The sequence below is a fragment of the Nylanderia fulva genome, unplaced genomic scaffold (genome assembly GCF_048542155.1).
Source record: "Nylanderia fulva isolate GAGA-0341 unplaced genomic scaffold, ASM4854215v1 Scaffold7, whole genome shotgun sequence".
In the NCBI taxonomy this organism is placed as follows: domain Eukaryota; kingdom Metazoa; phylum Arthropoda; class Insecta; order Hymenoptera; family Formicidae; genus Nylanderia; species Nylanderia fulva.
The window spans coordinates 554,187-573,034 of record NW_028190807.1 but is presented as its reverse complement, the minus strand read 5'-3'; the positions used below and the strand labels follow the sequence as shown (position 1 = coordinate 573,034).

General features: G+C 34.8%; 3 protein-coding genes and 1 non-coding gene across 6 annotated transcripts in view; all 4 read right to left on the bottom strand.

The window, feature by feature from the left end:
* The window catches only part of LOC114945125 (elongation factor-like GTPase 1), a 51,919-nt gene extending 44,713 nt beyond the window's left edge, over nucleotides 1-7,206 (bottom strand). Inside the window, exons 1-4 of the mRNA XM_029321219.2 lie at nucleotides 6,668-7,206; nucleotides 3,941-6,463; nucleotides 3,364-3,486; nucleotides 2,929-3,077 (exon numbers count right to left, since the gene is read on the bottom strand). Coding sequence (XP_029177052.2) covers nucleotides 2,929-3,077; nucleotides 3,364-3,486; nucleotides 3,941-6,456 — 2,788 coding nt within the window. The 5' untranslated portion in view covers nucleotides 6,457-6,463; nucleotides 6,668-7,206. The remainder of the gene's footprint in view (nucleotides 1-2,928; nucleotides 3,078-3,363; nucleotides 3,487-3,940; nucleotides 6,464-6,667) is intronic.
* Nucleotides 7,207-11,710: 4,504 nt separating this feature from the next.
* Nucleotides 11,711-15,609, bottom strand: LOC114945115 (hydroxysteroid 17-beta dehydrogenase 12 spidey). 2 transcript variants are annotated; one of them, XM_029321207.2, is made up of 4 exons: nucleotides 15,259-15,609; nucleotides 12,931-13,306; nucleotides 12,282-12,625; nucleotides 11,711-12,169 (listed from the first exon to the last, which is right to left on the bottom strand). In XM_029321207.2, exons 2-4 carry the CDS (start codon nucleotides 13,303-13,305, stop codon nucleotides 11,908-11,910), a joined length of 981 nt encoding a protein of 326 aa, XP_029177040.1. In that variant the 5' UTR covers nucleotide 13,306; nucleotides 15,259-15,609; the 3' UTR covers nucleotides 11,711-11,907. The 2 variants fall into 2 exon arrangements, with proteins under 2 accessions (XP_029177040.1, XP_029177041.1); XM_029321208.2 differs by lacking the exon at nucleotides 15,259-15,609 and adding an exon at nucleotides 13,390-13,595.
* A 1,163-nt stretch (nucleotides 15,610-16,772) lies between these two features.
* On the bottom strand, nucleotides 16,773-18,421 carry Alg3 (Alg3, alpha-1,3- mannosyltransferase). Of its 2 annotated transcripts, XM_085488506.1 has the most exons (2): nucleotides 18,331-18,412; nucleotides 16,773-18,216 (listed from the first exon to the last, which is right to left on the bottom strand). In XM_085488506.1, the coding sequence occupies exons 1-2, from the start codon at nucleotides 18,395-18,397 to the stop codon at nucleotides 17,078-17,080; spliced, it is 1,206 nt and encodes a 401-aa protein (XP_085344632.1). In that variant the 5' UTR covers nucleotides 18,398-18,412; the 3' UTR covers nucleotides 16,773-17,077. The 2 variants fall into 2 exon arrangements, with proteins under 2 accessions (XP_085344632.1, XP_029177019.1); XM_029321186.2 differs by having other exon boundaries at nucleotides 16,773-18,421.
* LOC114945131 (small nucleolar RNA snR87) lies at nucleotides 16,905-17,006 on the bottom strand. The gene has a single exon (XR_003822344.1). It is a non-coding gene; the product is annotated as a small nucleolar RNA snR87 (small nucleolar RNA).
* Nucleotides 18,422-18,848: the final 427 nt, after the last annotated feature.

The window sequence follows — 18,848 nt, the reverse complement described above, 5'->3', positions numbered from 1 at the left end:
CGCGTTACTTATTTTCGTTCGCAACGTCCGGGTTTAGCTATCACAATTTTTGACGCGTTTCAATGAAACGCGAGAAACGCGAGAGCTTATTCGCGCGCGATTAAAGCCGATGCTCCGTTCTCGCGTCGCCGCTTTTTTAAGGCCCACTTATCGGAGGGCCTTATCACACGACGATGCACTTGGGAGTCGCCGATATTCCTGAATTGGCCACTACACACTTCACTACATTCTATATTTCACCAAGAGTATCGTCACTTCGGCTTGAAAAAATTGTCCAGCAGCGCTCGACGCGATTCCGAGAATTCGGCGCTTCACGAAACAAGAATGTCGTCTTCGAACATATACACTCGCGATCGTCGCGTATTTCGATAATATACGATCACGTACTTCTCGCTCTTCGCCAAACATTCCCGACTCCGGTTTGCGAGAAAATTTCAGCGAGCCGCGTACGATATTGATATATATCAATATGGCGGCGCGACCTTGTCGCAGTCGACCGGCGAATTTTACACTAATTTTCAGAGCCTAATTCGTCGCGGAACGACACTTCGACACAATGACGCGAAAGTACGACCGGAAACGCGCAATCGGCCGCTTAGAGGACGACCGACAACGTCCAAAAACTCGGAAAATTTTCGCGTCGAAAGCGCCCGGTAATTCTCGCGATCCACCCTCGTAAACTCGCGCACGCGAACTTGCGGCGGCCCGAGTCGGCGCCGTGACGTCACGCGTCACGTGACAACGCGCTTTCGGGAGAGCAAGCGTCGAGCAAGAATCGCGGCCGATGAAATCAATCGTTGATCTTGCGCGAGCGATCGCGATGTCAATGTCGATACACACGACGCGATCAGATTTATATATATATAGCGAGTTAATTACCGTATATATATATATATATATATATATATATATGGTAATTAACGACGTGAAGGCGCTAATTAATTATTCACACTACTTTCGCGGACCGACGCGGATGAACGTATGACCACGAACAATACGAAAATGTACCAGAGGGCAGCAGCACACTTGATTGTGTTCCAAAATATATTCTATAGAGATATTCTTAGTCTCCGACTGGTTGACCAATCAGGAAGAGGAATTCTCGAGCTTCGATTTATCGATCAAAATTTAGTCGACCAATCGGAGACCGAGAATTCCTTTGTCCTGATTGGTCAATCAAACGCTTTACCCTAGATTAAATAAATTTTGGAACACAATCTACAATGCTGTCATCTGATGCACTTTCTACTTGTTCACGATCAACATTTGTGCACTCATCCGCACCGGTCCGCGAAAATGCGAGTGTAAATAATTAATTAGCGTCTTCACGTCGTTAATTATCGTAAATATATATAAATCCGATCGCGTTGCGTGTATAAACATCGCGATCGCGATCGTCCGCGCGAGATTGAAGATTGATTTCGTCAACCGCGAATCTCTCCTTTGACGCTCGCTCTCCTGAAAGCGTTGTCACGTGACGTGTGACGTCACGGCGCCGACTCGGACCGCCGAAAGTTCGCGCGCGCGAGTTTACGAGAACGGATCGCGAGAATTACCGGGCGCTTTCGACGCGAGAATTTTCCGAGTTTTTCGATGTTGTCGGGCGTTCTCTAAGCGGTCGATTGCGCGATTCCGGTCGTACTTTCGCGTCATCGTGTCGAAGTACCGTTCCGCGACGAATTAGGCTCTGAAAATTAGTGTAAAATTCGCCGGTCGACTGCGACAAGGTCGCGCCGCCATATTGATATATATCAATATCGTACGCGGCTCGCTGAAATTTTCTCGCAAACCGGAGTCGGAAATATTTGACAAAGAGCGAGAAGTACGTGATCGTATATTATCGAAATACGCGACGATCGCGAGTGGTGTTCGAAGACGATATTCTTGTTTCGTGAAGCGCCGGATTCTCGGAATCGAGTGCCGTTGGACAATTTTTTCAAGCCGAAGTGATGATACTCTCGGTGAAATATAAAATGTAGTGAAGTGTGTAGTGGCGAATTCAGGAATATCGGCGACTCCCAAGTGCATCGTCGTGTGATAAGGCCCTCCGATAAGTGGGCCTTGAAAAAAGCGACGACGCGAGAACGGAGCATCGGCTTTAATCGCGCGCGAATAAGCTCTCGCGTTTCTCGCGTTTCACCAAAACGCGTCGAAAATTGTGATAGCTAAACCCGGACGTCGCCGCACGTTGCGAACGAAAATAAGTAACGCGAGTGCAAGTGTTTCGAAGCTTCTTCTACGAAGAGGAGACTCGAGCTGGTATCGGGCAACAGCAGAGCAACTATTATGGTAAATAATTTAGTTAATATTTATTATTATTTTTAATATTAAAATCAATGTAAAAAATAATTGTATTGCTTCCTGATAGAGAAAACTTTGTTTTTTTTTCGAAATATTAATTATTTTAAATTTTACTACTTATATAATTTCCATATATTTTTATTTTACAGGTATTTACAACTCCGCTGCTGTGCATCGTATCGATGAGTCACATCAATTTTTACTTAAATTTTGGGTCATTTTATGAATATCCGATTTTGCGGAAACTTTACAACATGGTGTATTTTTGTACGTGAAACATGAATATGTAAATTAAAATACATTCCCCTACGGGGCGGAACCCGCTGTAACTTTTTTCCTACTCAAGGACTAGTCAAGGAAGTAATTTTAATTTACATATTCATGTTTTACGCGTACAAAAATACACAATATTGAAAAGTTTTACAAATTCAGAAAGGACGGAGCTCTCCTTCGGTATTACTAAACATTGCGGTGTACATTTGTACATAACGAGTTCGTCATGCTCTGCATGACTTAAAAGAAGGTCGGAAAAATATGTGCTCTCGATGGTAAGAGATTATATATGAATACAGAAATCCCATGTGAGAGCGATTTCTCGTCGATGTAATATTGTATATTATCACTCACCGAGAACGTCGGAGTTAACTAAAACGCTGCAGCTGTACATCGCAGTCATTAGTCGAGGGTGCCGCAGGCTAAGGATCCGTCGACAAGCCTCCTTACACGCTGACATTAACTGACCGCCTAGATGTCCTTGACTTTGACCACCTGAATCGCTGCAACATTAGGCATAAATTTTACTCAAACGAATAATGTCCACCATAAATCCTCAAACGTGCAATTAAATATGAATTTTTTAAATTTCATTAATAATATCTTGCTTCTATCATTTACAATATAACATAAAATGCATTATAATAATATAACTTCCAGAAAGAATGCAAACTCGATATCTGCTTTTTGTGATATATTTTTTATAGTCGCAATTATCAATGCAAGGCATTTATTTTTATATTTAACGAATCACTAGAATGATATTTTAAATTCTCGATGCGTATTTACCTTTGTGGAGTGTCAAATATTTCCCACTTTTTCAAAAGAAAGCAAACACCCATCATAGATTCCTCGCATAAGGGACCAGCTAGAGTGGCGAGTTGAAATCCACTGACTATGCTGTTATCATATCTAAAAAATAATTTAATAATCTACTATAAATACATATTATATTATATTATCACTCGAAATGAATCTCAGCAACAAAGCAAAAGCAGTCAAAATATGTCTTATTTAATATTCATGCATTATATATCAAATTATAATTTATAATATTAGACAATACATTGCAATAAATTATTTTTTCGTTGCATCGATTGTACAGATTCATCTACGCTGAAAAAATGACTAAATTACATAATACATATTTAGTTCAATACTGCCAAATAAATCATTTATTTGAAACAAATAAATATTTATTTGTTTTGAAAAGAATTTTCTTATATCAAATGAATATTATTAGTTTCAAATAAATGATTCATTTGACAGCATTGAAATAAATACTTATTGGAATTAAATAAATTTTTTCAGTATATTTTAAAGGGAATAAAGAGTTCTTGCATGTTAATTTTGAAAGAATACTCACATCGCTCGAGAATCGACACTTGTGCTTTGCTGCTCCCAGTATTTCTTATGCTTATAGTCGGTCTCGTTCAACAAGATATTGGGTCCACATTTCCTAGGCCCAAACGACCATATTTTATCCAATATATTATCCTTCCATCCCGCCTCGAGAAAAGCTGCTTCCAATTCGTTCTTGAAAATTTTCGCTTCCTTCTGCTTCTTATCGGACATAGATCTCTCATTCAGTAGATTTTCATCAGCAAAATTCTCGTGTTCTCCATTCATATCTATATCGCAGGAACTGTCCAACAATTTGATCAAATTAGCATTTTTCTCCAGCAATTTCGTTACATTTTCCGGAAGAGGCTTCGCGTCTATCTCGAAGCGACACTGTCGATTCGACGTCCAAACTTCAAGCTTGACTTCTTCTACCTTCTTCTCGATCGCCTCGTTCACCATATCGAGTTTCGGGGGTGGCACAATGGTCTCGCGGAATGGCACGATTGGATCCGACACGTTGATGTCGACATTTGCGTATTGCAGTTTAAGATCTTCCAGACATCTCTCCAGGTGAACCTCACCGGCCGTGCTCAGGACGATCTCGCCGGTCTCTTGCATGTGAACGATGGCGCAAGCGTCTGCCTGATTCAACAATTTCAAGCCGCTGATAAGCTTGGGCAGGTCATTCGGGTGCTTCGGTTCAAGAGCCACTCGTAAAATGGGAACCGCGAGAGAAGTTAGCTCCGTGAAGGAAGGGCAGGCGATCGTCGTAGAAAGTGTCGCGGTCTTCAGCACGTGCTCTTCAAGGCCGCCGATCCCGAAGACATTACCAGCTGGAACTTTACTCACAGCTTCCAGTTCCCTTCCCATGAGAATGTACAATTTGCTTACAGTCACCTTCGTGATGTGCCTCCCGGGCTTCAAATCCTTGAGCACAAGCGACGAATCCACCTTCTCGCCCGACCTCTCGCGTTCCAGAGCAACCTCGGGCTTATGTTTCGGTCCTAAGACGAATACCTCGTCTCCGAGTTTGATGGTCCCCGAATATACTCTGGCGAAGGCTACTAACGCGCTGTCCGACCTATCTTCAGTGATGTCTTCGTGTTTCGCGTTCTGATCGTTATTACAGACAACTGAATTGTATGTATCTTCCTGATGATTCTCCGTAATAGCTTTTTGCTCCAGTCGTTTCGCATGCATCTGTCGAACAATCTCTCTTCTTTGTGCCAACTCTTCCGCTGTTAAAGATTTTGGTCTATTCTCAGGTAACATATCTCTTTCCACCGGAAACATCTTCGATACAAATGTAATAATGGGTACATTTGGAGATGGATCACACAATAAGAATGATGTTTTGAGTCGTTGTGTTTCAAGTGGTAAAGCAGAGAAGTCGTTATTTCCGCTTATCAATCGTTCAATTTTTTCATCGGTCAAGTTACATGGTGCTGGCACCTTCTCGCATACCATATCAAGACAAGTCTGTGCAAGAGGAAGCCACTGCGAACAAACAGCTTGCAGTTGCGCTTTCGGATCTGTGTGTCTCAAGTCTCGCGATGTCAATTTGATATTTAACTTTTGAGCCATAATTGGCAGTTTATCCTTGTCCTTTCGTATCACTATGGTCTCGTACAACACCCAGATATTATCCAAAATAAATTGTACAAAAAGCGGCTTCTTGGCCTTCTCCTGAGCTCCTTTCATGATTCGTTTGGTTTTGTTATTTATATAAAAATCTCCCCATAATGTTTTTCGCAGAACCTTCTCGTTGAATCCTAATTTGTTCGAATAAATTTTCGCAAATTCCTTTATACCAAATCCCCAGCCATCGATTGCACTAGTAAAGAGAACATTTCCTTGTTCTGGAGAAAAATATAAATTTGAATCGTCTATTTCTTCTAGCACCGACTGCCAATCAGCTAAATCTCTTTCGTTTATCTTGTTTGATGCAATTGTAACTATTTCCTCTTTTTCTTCACGTTCCATAACATCGCTCGCAAACAATTCACCCATAATGGCATTTACTTGCTCTAAAACTTGCGTCAAACGAATATAGGCATCTAATGGCGTCAATTTCATTTCTGTGATTAGTCTGTCAATTTTATTAAGTACTAAAATAGGCTTCAAACCCTCGACATAGGATATAGATAAGGCGCTACGTGTCTGAGGGCATACACCTTCTACTACATCCACCACGATAAAAGCTCCATCGGAGAGACGAACTGCTGTTGAAACTTCAGAAGAGAAATCTACGTGTCCAGGAGAGTCGATTAGATTTATTACATGATCCGTATCATTGTGTACGTGGCGCAGCGTTATAGAGCTGGACTTCATTGTAATTCCACGCATCTGTTCATCCGGTCTACTGTCCAAGTATCGCAGCTTGCCAGCCAATTTGTAGGAGATAATGCCATTGCTCGCAACAAGAGAATCTGCCAGGGTTGTTTTTCCATGATCCACATGTGCTAGTATACATATATTTCTGATACGTGTAGCGTCACTCTGAATTTCGTTCAGCTTCTCAACACTGATAAGGCGCATCGTTAAGCTAGATAGAAGAGAAAATGTGAAATGTTGAGCAGTGTATATACAAATATGTATATATATATATATATATATATGCTTTTATATTATATGCAGGTGCTTCAATAGCAGCAGATTATAGTGATAACAATGAACAGTGAGCGAGTGTCGCACACGTACAATATAAATACAATAAACTATATTTATATAAAAAATAAGTTAATCGAACCCCGATGCCGCACGCACATTCACGTATGCAGTTGCAGTAAACACTATTTCACTTTATTCTGTCTCCAACAAAGTGCGTAAGGTTTGTTGAACGCGAGGATATATCGCAGGTTGAATGGCCTCGCTCTCGTCGTGAACCGAAACATGCCAGCGGACATCGGTTATCGGGCGCGGTGGAACACACACGGGGCACGACGTGCGTACGAGCACGTGCGGGATCTCTTTTTCTCGTTGACGTGCGAGCGCGAAAGCAGCAGCTCGAGCGGCGGCTCTCCAGCGCTGGGAAAAACGTGCCTGGTCTCTCTCGGCGAGAGAGGTTAGATGCGCGTCAACGTGACTTCGCCCCTCGGATCTTTCTCCGCCTCGTTTTCGCGCGTCTCCTCGGACGACCGACTCTCCCCGAGATAATATCCGCTCGCGATCACAACACGATCCGCGTCTCCGTTCGGAAAACACTTTTTATACCGCTCGTACCTCACGCGAATCTTTTCATAAGTGGTTATCCGCTGAATATGCGTGGGCGGGCACGGCCATATTGCTTTATAGGGCGCGCGCAAGTGCAGAGAAATTGTGAGATTTTTAAATATGATTTTATATAAAAATTTAAATTTAAAAATAATTAAAATTAAAATTACAAATTTTTTTTTTTATTTTCTTTTTATATAATATTTTGTTTAAAATATACGTGTCATTGTATTTAAATATGTTAATGTTATATTCAATTTAATATTATTAAATTAATAATATTAATAATTATATAATCCTGCCAGCATTGGTATGTGCCCGCGTGTAGAACATAAAACTCATAATTACATCATTATAACGTCAATTAAAAGTCATTTTAAACAAATCATAATAATCTCATTTGATACATTTGTAGTTATGTTTTGGTGATTTATTTATATCATATTGACTTTAATATAAAAAGAAGAATATTATATATGTAAAACTGATTAATATACGAAATTTATTTGCATTACACATATTAGAAATTATACATATTATTAAATAACTTATACATATTATACATATTATTAAATTATAATTATTAAATTATACATATATTATTAAATAACTTTTTTGAAAATTATATAATGCGATTATTGGGGGAGACTTAAAATCTATGATTCTTTTTCATAATAATCTTTAAATAATTTTTAATTATTTTTGTTTGAGTAATTTTTAACCCTAATAGCACAACAAATCCGAAAGATATATTCAGAGGATATCCAGAATATATTCGCGCGCGCGAACAGCCTCAGGATATTCTCTGAACGTCTTCGGGATATGTGTGCTGTTAGGGAAGTGATGAATAAAATCATGACGACGTTATTATGACGTCATTATGAGTTTTGTTACGTTGCAACAACGTCTCAACTGGTGTTTGAAAAGTATAATTGCCACGTACCACGTTACACTTTCACGTGACTAATAGCCAAATTCTTAGATAGAAAGTTGTAGTGACGTGTACTTGCGATTTTAGGTGACGTGTTGGGCACCTGATAATTCACGACTTGAAAATGACTCGATCAATTTTGAGATTAGTTTTTACTATTTTAAGATTAGTTTTTACTATTATGTATGTAAACTATATATTTTTTTATATATAAAAATGTAGATATTTGAGAATCGCCAGACAGAATTTAAAAAAAAAAGGTAAGACTCTTCTCTCGACCGTACTGGCAAATATTATTTAGCAAATATTATTAGTAATTTAATAAATAATATTTGCCATGCGGTCGAGAGAAGAGTCTTACCTTTTTTTTATATATATTAAATAAAAAATATCTGATTATATATATATTATTATTTGTGACCGAAAATATAAAATATATCTGTTTAAATTACCTGGTTCTAAAATATCTGATGTAGTCGGATGATATCGGATGAGGTTGCGTGAAAAAAGAACGAGTTCTCACGTGGATATAATTAATATATATAACAGACGGCTACTTCTTCTTCTTTATATTAAATATATATATACTCTATACTCAGGATCGACGTGCGGAATGTCAACGTTAATAATGCGAGAATGTCGTATGTATATTAATTGCTTATTGCTTATTTTATAATTCGTTTCTTCTGCATATAATTCTTCGACGGTGTTCGGAGAGAGAATGAGACTCTATTTCTTTTAAGCACAACGGGGGGTTGGAATTTCTACGCGTTTCTACGTGTTTCTACGTGTTTCCGGAATATGCCCCACTCCGATACGACGGGCCGATTACAGCCATTTTAAGATTAGTTTTTACTATTATGTATGTAAACTATATATTTTTTTATAAATAAAAACGTAGATATTTGAGAATCGCCAGACAGAATTTAAAAAAAAAAAAGGTAAGACTCTTCTCTCGACCGTACTGGCAAATATTATTAGTGATTTAATAAATAATATTTGCCATGCGGTCGAGAGAAGAGTCTTACTTTTATATATATATATATATATATATATTAAATAAAAAATACCTGATTATATATATATTATTATTTGTGACCGAAAATATAAAATATATCTGTTTAAATTACCTGGTTCTAAAATATCTGATGTAGTCGGATGAGGTTGCGTGAAAAGAGGGCGAATTCTCACGTAGATATGTTTAATATATATAACAGACGGCTGCTTCTTCTTCTTTATATTAAATATATATACTCTATACTCAGGATCGAAGTGCGAAATGTCCACGTTAATAATGCGAGAATGTCGTACGTATATTAATTGCTTATTGCTTATTTTATAATTCGCTTCTTCTGCATATAATTCTTCGACGGTGTTCGGAGAGAGAATGAGACCCTGTTTCTTCTAACAATAAGCACAACGGGGGTGTTGGAATTTTTACGTGTTTCTACGTGTTTCCGGAATATGCCCCACTCCGACACGACGGACCAATTACAGTCATTTTGATAATTCGGAATAGAGGTGGTTATAGATGCACTAATTTATATTATTATGTAGTGCAGAAATAGAAAAAATTTCTTCGCTTCTCCTACGAAGGAGCTCTCGATTATCACGGACGCAAAAATAAATAATATTTAATATAACAGAGACGATATATATAAAAATAAAGTTGAACAACAAAACATAGTTCTGGTTAACATACATATAATGAAAAAAATACCCTAACAGCAGAAATGTTTAAATTATCCCAATAAAAAATTGCAAAAATAAAATTGGAACATCTAATAAAATATAAATGCATATTTGTGCACAGGCTTTTAATTAAAATAATTAAGGTTTTCTTGCCTCCGTATATAAGAAAAAATACATAATAATAATTATAAAAGGATGTAAATTAACAACAGGGTTGGGAAAGTTACTTTGTAAAAGTAACTAGTTACAGTTACAGTTATTTCATTGAAAAAGTAACTAGTTACAGTTACAAGTTACCGATTTTAAAAAATAACTCGTTACAGTTACAGTTACTCTAAAAGTAACGAGTCGTTACTTTTCAGTTACTTTTTAAAAATAATTATACATTGTTTTAAATATAAGGAGCTTACATTTTATGCACAATTACAGTCAAGTATTTAAAAAAATTCTTGAATGTAATATTGATCGATTTGCTTGCGACTTTGCAATTAACATCAATGTATGAATGACCTTTATATACAACAGTAAAAATAGTTATAGTAAGTTACTAAATGGTAATCGCAAAGTCGCAAGCAAATCGATCAATTATTACCTTTAAGAATTTTTTTAAATATTTGACTGTGATTGGTCGATCTTAATTATGTGTTATATTATTTTATGTACACAAAATGAAAATTTTAGGTAAAAGATTAAATTATATGAAGATCCATATGCTATTGTTATCAAAATTTAATTTAATAATATAACGGCTACCATACTTAAACAATACTTTTAGCGCATGTTTCCAAAAAAAGTAACTAATAAAGTAACTATTAAAATAGTTACTAGTTACTAAAAAAATGTAACTAAGTTACAGTTACAGTTACAGATGGAGAAAAGTAACGAAGTTAAGTTATAGTTACCGAAAAAAAGTAATTGTAGCTGTAACTTCGTTACAAGTAACTCGTTACTTCCCAACCCTGATTAACAATATAGCAATAAAACTTACTACTCTAACAGCAGAAATGTTTGAAAGATATTCAGAGAATATCTCTAGAATATTGCAACATTCTATGGATATTTATCTTTCGACTGTCTTAAAATCACATCTCATTTAATCACCCCATTTGCATATGTACACAGATTATCAAGCACTTCAAAATCAAGTTCCAAGTTCAACAGCGCAAATTTCATAACAAATATTAAAGGCAGCATTATATTAATGTAGCTCATTATAAATACACACAGTAATAGCGATTTGATTTGAATTTAAATAATTTCGAGTTATCTCAAAAAAATCTATGGCATCTATGTCGTAATTATTTTACATATTTTTTTAATGTAAAAAACATTTCACGAATGAAACTTCGAGACTTTTTATATACAAATACAAATAAATTTTTAACTATTTATATACAAATATATATAAATTTTTAACTATTTTTACTTGAATTAGCCCTTGTCTCAATATGTATGAAATTTTTAGATATATGCATATATTTATTTCTCATATTGTGTCTTTTCTCATGTTTCTCATAATATTATAAAAAATAATATAAATGAAATAATTGTAATATTATATATTATGTAATATTATTTATATATATACATAATATGTCCATAATTTGTGTAATAAATATATACATATATAGGTTTGTGCATCTTATATATATATTATATATATGTAATAAATAAATCTCAATTATAATTATTTTATTTTTACAATCACTGTAATATGTACATATATGTAATATACAAAATTGATTAAGTGTTTATTCTTTCAAAAGTACAGTGACAAATTCAACATTAGGATAAAATTATCCTTTATTAGCCTTATTATATATAAAAATGGTACATATTTTTCATTTAAAAAATTTGCCTATATATATATATATATATATATATATATATTATTTATAACAAATTTATAATAATTTTAAAAGAAGAATCAATTTGTGTTGCAATGCCTGCATAATATAATTTTTTTACTTTACTTTATTCTTTCATTTCAATTTCTCTCATTATAATGAGAAATAACAAAGCAGATGTTTTCAAAAAATAATTTAAATATAAAAAAAGAGTTTGAATATAACTTAATTAACAAAAAATAACAAAAAGAAACAATCGAATACAGCTCGACAACAATAAACAAAGTAATGCGCTGTATTGTATCATCAACTGCTCTTAGTAAGAATATCTTCTTGCACGTCTTCTTGGCTCTTCGGCTTCTTTTTTCGAAGAGATCGTCCCCTTATATTGAGCATCGTTTTCGTAACCAACCACACTGCGCCAGTTTCGCTCAGGAAGCGTAACGAGTTAATTACTCCGATAATTAGAGAATGCGGTGGGTATCCGGTAGTATGCGATTCAATGCCAACAGTTTTTAGCGATGCCTCTACGAACTTCTCCGGCGTAGGCGCCATCCAAGTTGATCTCCTTGAAGAAGAAGAAATTAAATTTGAAAAAAGATATTAAAAAATTTGATTCTCTCGATCTCCTTTAAATCTAAAATTCTCACTACGAATCGTTACGAGGATAATTATTTTACTTTATTTTCGACATCTTCGTGGCTACCGGGCCCGGAAGAACGCACTGGACGGTGACGCCTCTCGGTGCTGCTTCCGCAGCCAAATCGGCGCTCAATTTATCGATATACGCTTTGCTGGCGGCGTAGACGGCCAGGTAGGGACTCGGTATGGCCGCAGTCGCCGAACTGATATTGATTAGAACTCCTTTCCGTCGTTCCATCATACCGGGAAGTATCGCTCGAGCAACCCCGGTGATGCCGGCGACATTTAGTTGTAATATTTTTGCAAGCGTTTCCTCGGACACGTGCGTGAATAGCTCGGGATGATCGTAGCTCGCTCCAGCATTATTTACGAGAACACCCACCTAGAAAAATATTTTCTCTGATTAGTCTCCTTCACGTCATCTTTTTATAAAAAGAAAGAAATTCTTTTTATATTTCTTTACCTATTACATCTACAATATTCTGTTAAGCATATTCTTCTTGAGGTTCGTGCAAAATATTTGTAGTAAAAATATATTATATTATATTATATTATATATTATTATGTTATATTATATTATATATAATATATTAATATATTATATTATAAAATATATAATATATTATATAATATGTATAAAACATATATGTAATATTTTGTAAAATATAATATTAAATATTATATTACCTCCAAATCCTGCGTCGCTTTGCCAATATCTGCATAGACCACCTGACCCTCTGTCAAATCAGCCTCTATTACGCGGGTTTCCACTCGATATTCCTGCTCGATCTCAGCGGCTACGTCTTTCAGCTTCGACATAGATCGCGAGATCAAAACGATGTCTAATCCTTGTTTGGCGAACGCTTTGGCAAACGCTTTTCCGAGTCCGTCCGTGGCTCCGGTCACGACAGCCCATCGTCCTTGAGTTCTAATGTCAATTGCAAGACCGAGACTCGGGGCAATTAACTTCTTCCAGACCAGAATCCCGGCTTTTACAAGAAGCCTCAAACTGAGGAATGCTATTATCACGACCAAAATCTTCTCCCACAAGAATAATGCCATTCTACAATATAAGCAACAATAGAATCAATTAATCGATTTTATATTTATTTGTTCATAATTTAATCAAACGGAATAATTAGTTACATTTTTTAATAATCAAAATATAATATATGATCTCTAGAATATAGATGTAATGTTTTTATATACACGATAGCTCGATCAAATGGACATTTTTATGAATGTTGAATTGAAAAACGTCAGATTTGATTAATGAAATATAATAAAATAAAGTTTCAAAGAAGCACCAGTCGTTACGAGTGCTATTTGTCGACTAACTTGCCAATCATTGTCGGCTCGGTTTCTGAAAGTCGTGACCCGGCATCGCATTATCAATCGGCCGATATACAATTCGTTATCCTATTGACGCATTTGATGTACTACCTTATCATTACTTTTTACACTTATAATATATGCGAATAGTTACATGAATTTTGTTAACAAATTATCATTTTTTATGAATATATGGTTGTATAGCTATATATTTTTATTTATATATGCGCATTTATGTTATAATTTGTATATACGCCGTGTTGGATGTTTATAAAAGAGAAATTGATTTAATAAGAAAATATTATTTTATATCAATACTAGAATGTGTGTTTTAAAAAGAGCTATTCAATAAAATTGCAAAACCGAATACAATTAACATCTTTTGAATAGAAAATGATTTCTTTTTTTAGAAGCAAATTATTGTAGCCGTCAGCTTCAAGATAAACAATGATAATTGAGACTGTACATCGAATAATAGATAATATGATGCCAGGTCACATTGAGAAACCGAACGGACAATGATTAGCAAGTTAATCGACAAATTGATTAATTATTTATGAAATATTTGATTAAATTGATAACGATGAATTATTGTTTTAATAAATCTTATTTTTATGATTAGATTTTGATACTTATTATATAATATTTCTGAAATATTTTTGATAAACGCAATTATATCATATTTTATAATTTAATAAGAAAAGATATATATACATATACATATATATATATATATATATATATATATATATATATATATATATATATAATCTAAATAAGTATCAAAATCTAATAATAAAAATAAGATTGATATTTATACATATTTATATAGAAATACATTTTTTATTATTTTTTTGTAAGTTTGCGTTCAGAAATTACATTGGCAAAGATGCAGCATTCCTTTTTATTATTCACTATTTTTTTAAGACATACGCTGTTTATTGAAGCTTTAATAGAAGATGACTATTATTCAAATATCATAGTGGAAAATATAGAATTGACTTCATGCAGTGTAATATTATCATACAATGTAATGATTATCATGCAATATTATAATTTATTCTAATTTTATTACAGAAAATAAAGCTCAAAAGTTAAAAATTCTTATTAAACTTAAAATATATTATAGTAAATAAATTTAACAGATACTTCGAATCAACTATAGAGAAGTCAATAAATACCACATTATTTGTGGATTAAACTTATTTATTTATTAAAATTAAAAAAGCGCGCAACAATACAAAAAAATAAAATATTATTTTATATCAATACTAGAATGTTTTAAAAAAAGCTATCACGTACTCACGACTTATAAATCTAATCTTTTGAATTATATATCTATATATGTATAGAGATATATTTTATATATCTATATATTATAGAGACATTATATCTATACATAAACTATAATATTTATTCTACACGATAATCTAAATTCTACGCGAATAAATATTAACAAAATTATTATTATCAGATATGTTTTTTAATTTAACTGTGATAAAAAAAATTAATTGAATGTAATTAATCAAGCGGACGATTGCTTGACAATTGTGGTAAAAAATTCCATTGTGGTAAAATTTCTTCGCGATACAGCTTTCTCCGACAGTATATATATACATATACACTCCAATGCGCAAAACGATAGCTTCGCGATACTTTCTCACTTTCTCATCTGTACCTTACCTGGCAATTGAGTCTTTCAATTCCGCGATCGTCCTTCACGAATGACAACTTCCCTCACCGAAGGGTTGTTGAGAGAGATTTCTTCTCTCAACCCTTCACCGAATTGAAAATCGACGTGCGATATCTCGCAGGGCAGAAGCGCGACTAGGCGACTCGAAGGACAAGGTCGCGAGAAGAGAGTGCAATGAAAGCGGACAAAGGTCGGACGGGAGGTAACGTGAAAAAGTGAAATCGCAGAAGCGGGTCCGGTGAGTCGTGCGCCGATTGATACCCCGATGACCGTCGACGCGGCACTGCACCGCTGTTCCTCGCGATCGATATTAACGTCGGGCACGCCGGGATATCAACAGCGCGCGCAATGTCAGGGCTGTTTTGTCCGCGATAGTATTACGGCCCCCTCTCCAGAAGAGGAAACTCCGCACAGCACTCCTTGTCCACGTGCTTTGCGAGCAAAAGGTTCCGCGATGATGGGCAGAGCAGTGGGGAGGCCAAAGAGAGAAGACAAGTTCTTTCTTTGACACACTTACTTTGGCCCACTCGTTCTCGGCCTCCTTTGTAAATTTATATATATATATATGTGTGTATATACATAAAATCTCTTTGATCGCAGCAGTCTCGTTGATGAGGACTGTAATATATATATATTCGCGAATTTAGAGACGTGACCTTTATATAAATAGCTACGCGTGCTACTTAGGCCCGTTTCTACCAACGTCGATTAAATGAAACCTCTGGTTAAACTATATACATATGTTTGTCTTTTTTGAAAAACTTATTTGAAAAGAGACAAAGATATAGTTTAACCGGAGGTTTCATTTAATCAACGTTGGTAAATAAACAAGCTATAAAGTGGTATAGTACTCGTACTTTGTCCCTGTTAAAGTCGCTTGAAATAGCACAACAATCCGCGCTATTTACTTCCTGGTTGGTCATGAAGATGTTGTGAGAGAAGTTTCTCCAATATCTAAGAAATTAGTTATTAATACTTATATTTATATATTAATAATATATATAAGTGATATATATAAAATATATTACTATTTTTTTTATTAATTGTGGCGCGAGTTTTTAAACAATGCGCGTATTGATGTTTACAGTTTAACTCGACATGAAATTTTTATTGTTTCTTAATTTATTAATAAATACCACTTAATAAAAATTATACAAATTAAAATAAAACTTAAATAGATTCACACAATTGGAGATTAAATTAAGATTTCAGAGATAAGTATATTTTGCGATTGCAAAAAATAACGTTATATTTATATCAATTTTGCTCATTTATTTGCCTCTGATTCATTGAAAATCGACTAGTATTTTTTGTACTTTGTTTAAATTTTTAACTTGTACTTATATCTTAGTTAGTTCCTGATTTTATCTGCAAATATCATTCTGGATAGGAAATATAAATTGCAACGAAATATTTATAAAAGAAAAAAATAAAATACATATCATATGGTACTATTTTAAATAGATTAATATCACACAAAATTACTAATAAACATTCATATATATCAATGCAACGTTATCTTAAATTTATTCAATTACAAACTGTATAAAAGATATACATTACGTATACATTCATATATTCTCACACATTATTTAATATTAGATATAATACTAAATAATTCTATACAAATTTCGAGATGAATGTCAGATAAATAAATATATTCTCATAAACACGTATATAAAATATGGATGTGATCAAATCGAAACTTTGATGGGAAATGTTATCTTAGGACATTCTTATTTTATACATTTCATACGCAACACTATAGGAAGACAATCAAAAGGAAAACATAATACCCGATATGTTTATTTATTTTTTTATCGTATTATCCGATTTAGTTTTAAGACTACCATATAATAGAATTATATGGCATATGTGCAACGCTGTGCTACTGAATATCGTACTTGGATATACGTTCCAACACAATTCAATCACACCCAGGACAGTCAATCGAACAACAGTCTTATACTCAGTACACCACGCAAGGTATGGTAATGTATGATAGTACCATACATAGAATTGATAATGCAGCGATCTGCTGAACATAATGCCGATAAAGTTCGACATAAAGAGAGGATAGACAAACAATTGGCTCACGACACACATATAATCTATCTTCTCAGGAACCTGAGACTTTAAGTTTTTCTCTACATCTTTCAATTTTGCATATGATTCCATGTACACGATCCAAATGCGCAGGCAGTACAGCAACGTTAACACATGTAGAAATAATAAGAAATGATGAAAGTACGGATGAACAAATACCTCTTCCGGCAGAAACCTCCAGTTTACGGTCCACTTAAACTCAAAGATCCTCCCCAAATTAAAGGCACTCTTTATATATGCGATTGGATTCTCCAGTAGAAATGGAAGCCCAAGAATCAACTGTACAGATGCACAGATACTTAAATGTATCAGTGTTTTACATAATCCTAGGATGCACAGATAGGCGACAAGAAGCGCTGGGGCAAACAGCAGTATATTCATCTTGACAGACACGGCGAGGCTGTACAATACGCTACCCAGGTACCAGCGATCGTCCAGGAAGGCGTTGACGCTCGCAAATAGCAGTAGCATCGCTATAGGATCGTTGAAGAGCCTCAGGACAAATATCGAGTGTATCCTATAAGAGGTGCAGCACATGAGAATCAGCACGTAGGGCGGTACTTTCCTAGTCCTGGCGTAAATCTTCAGGACGAGCGTCAACATGATCGCGTAAACGACCACGTAGATGTACTGGGCTGTCTTTAGATCGGTGCCCCGCGAGGTCACGTAATAGAGCCCGGAGAAGATGTAGACGAAACCGGCAGGATAAACCAAGGGTCCGGTGTCACCTCGCAACTTGGAGTAATCCGTGGTGCCGTTCAGGAATCCCTCGACCTCCTGCATGTAGGCACGCCAATCGATCTCGGTGTATGGCACATTTGCGACAACCAATATGTTCAAAACTATCTCGACGAGGATGAAGAACTTGATTAGCAGCGACAGTCTCTTCGGATCGGTCAGCAAGGAAACGATCTGCTGCCATAATTGCAAACAATATTCTATCCAACTTCTGTTACCTCTCTTCGAAGATTTCTCGGGATTGGGGTTAGATCTCGCCTCTCTGCCTCTCTTGCTTACCGCCATATTGTCTGAAACTAGAGAATCATCTGAGAGAGTTGTCAACTGTTACTTCTCCGATCACGTGACATACCAGAACGCGTGCGCCGAGCAAATGACAGATCGTTCTTTCTTTTTTTATTTTTCTCTCATCTCTAATCTTTTTATCAAAATTATATGATTAATATTAATAATATTAATTAATATAATTGATATAGCTATAAATTATATAAATTATATTATATTAAGTTACATTTTAATAAAAATTATATATAATTATAATTATATACATAATTATATATATATATATATATAATTATTATATATTTAATATTAAATTATATATATTAAATTATTATTATAAATTATTATATATATAATTTTTTCGCAAAAGTTAAAAATATATTATTAAAATTAATTCTATAGTTGTTGAATAGTTTTCGATTAACCAATCAGAATAAAGGAATCTTCGCTTTCG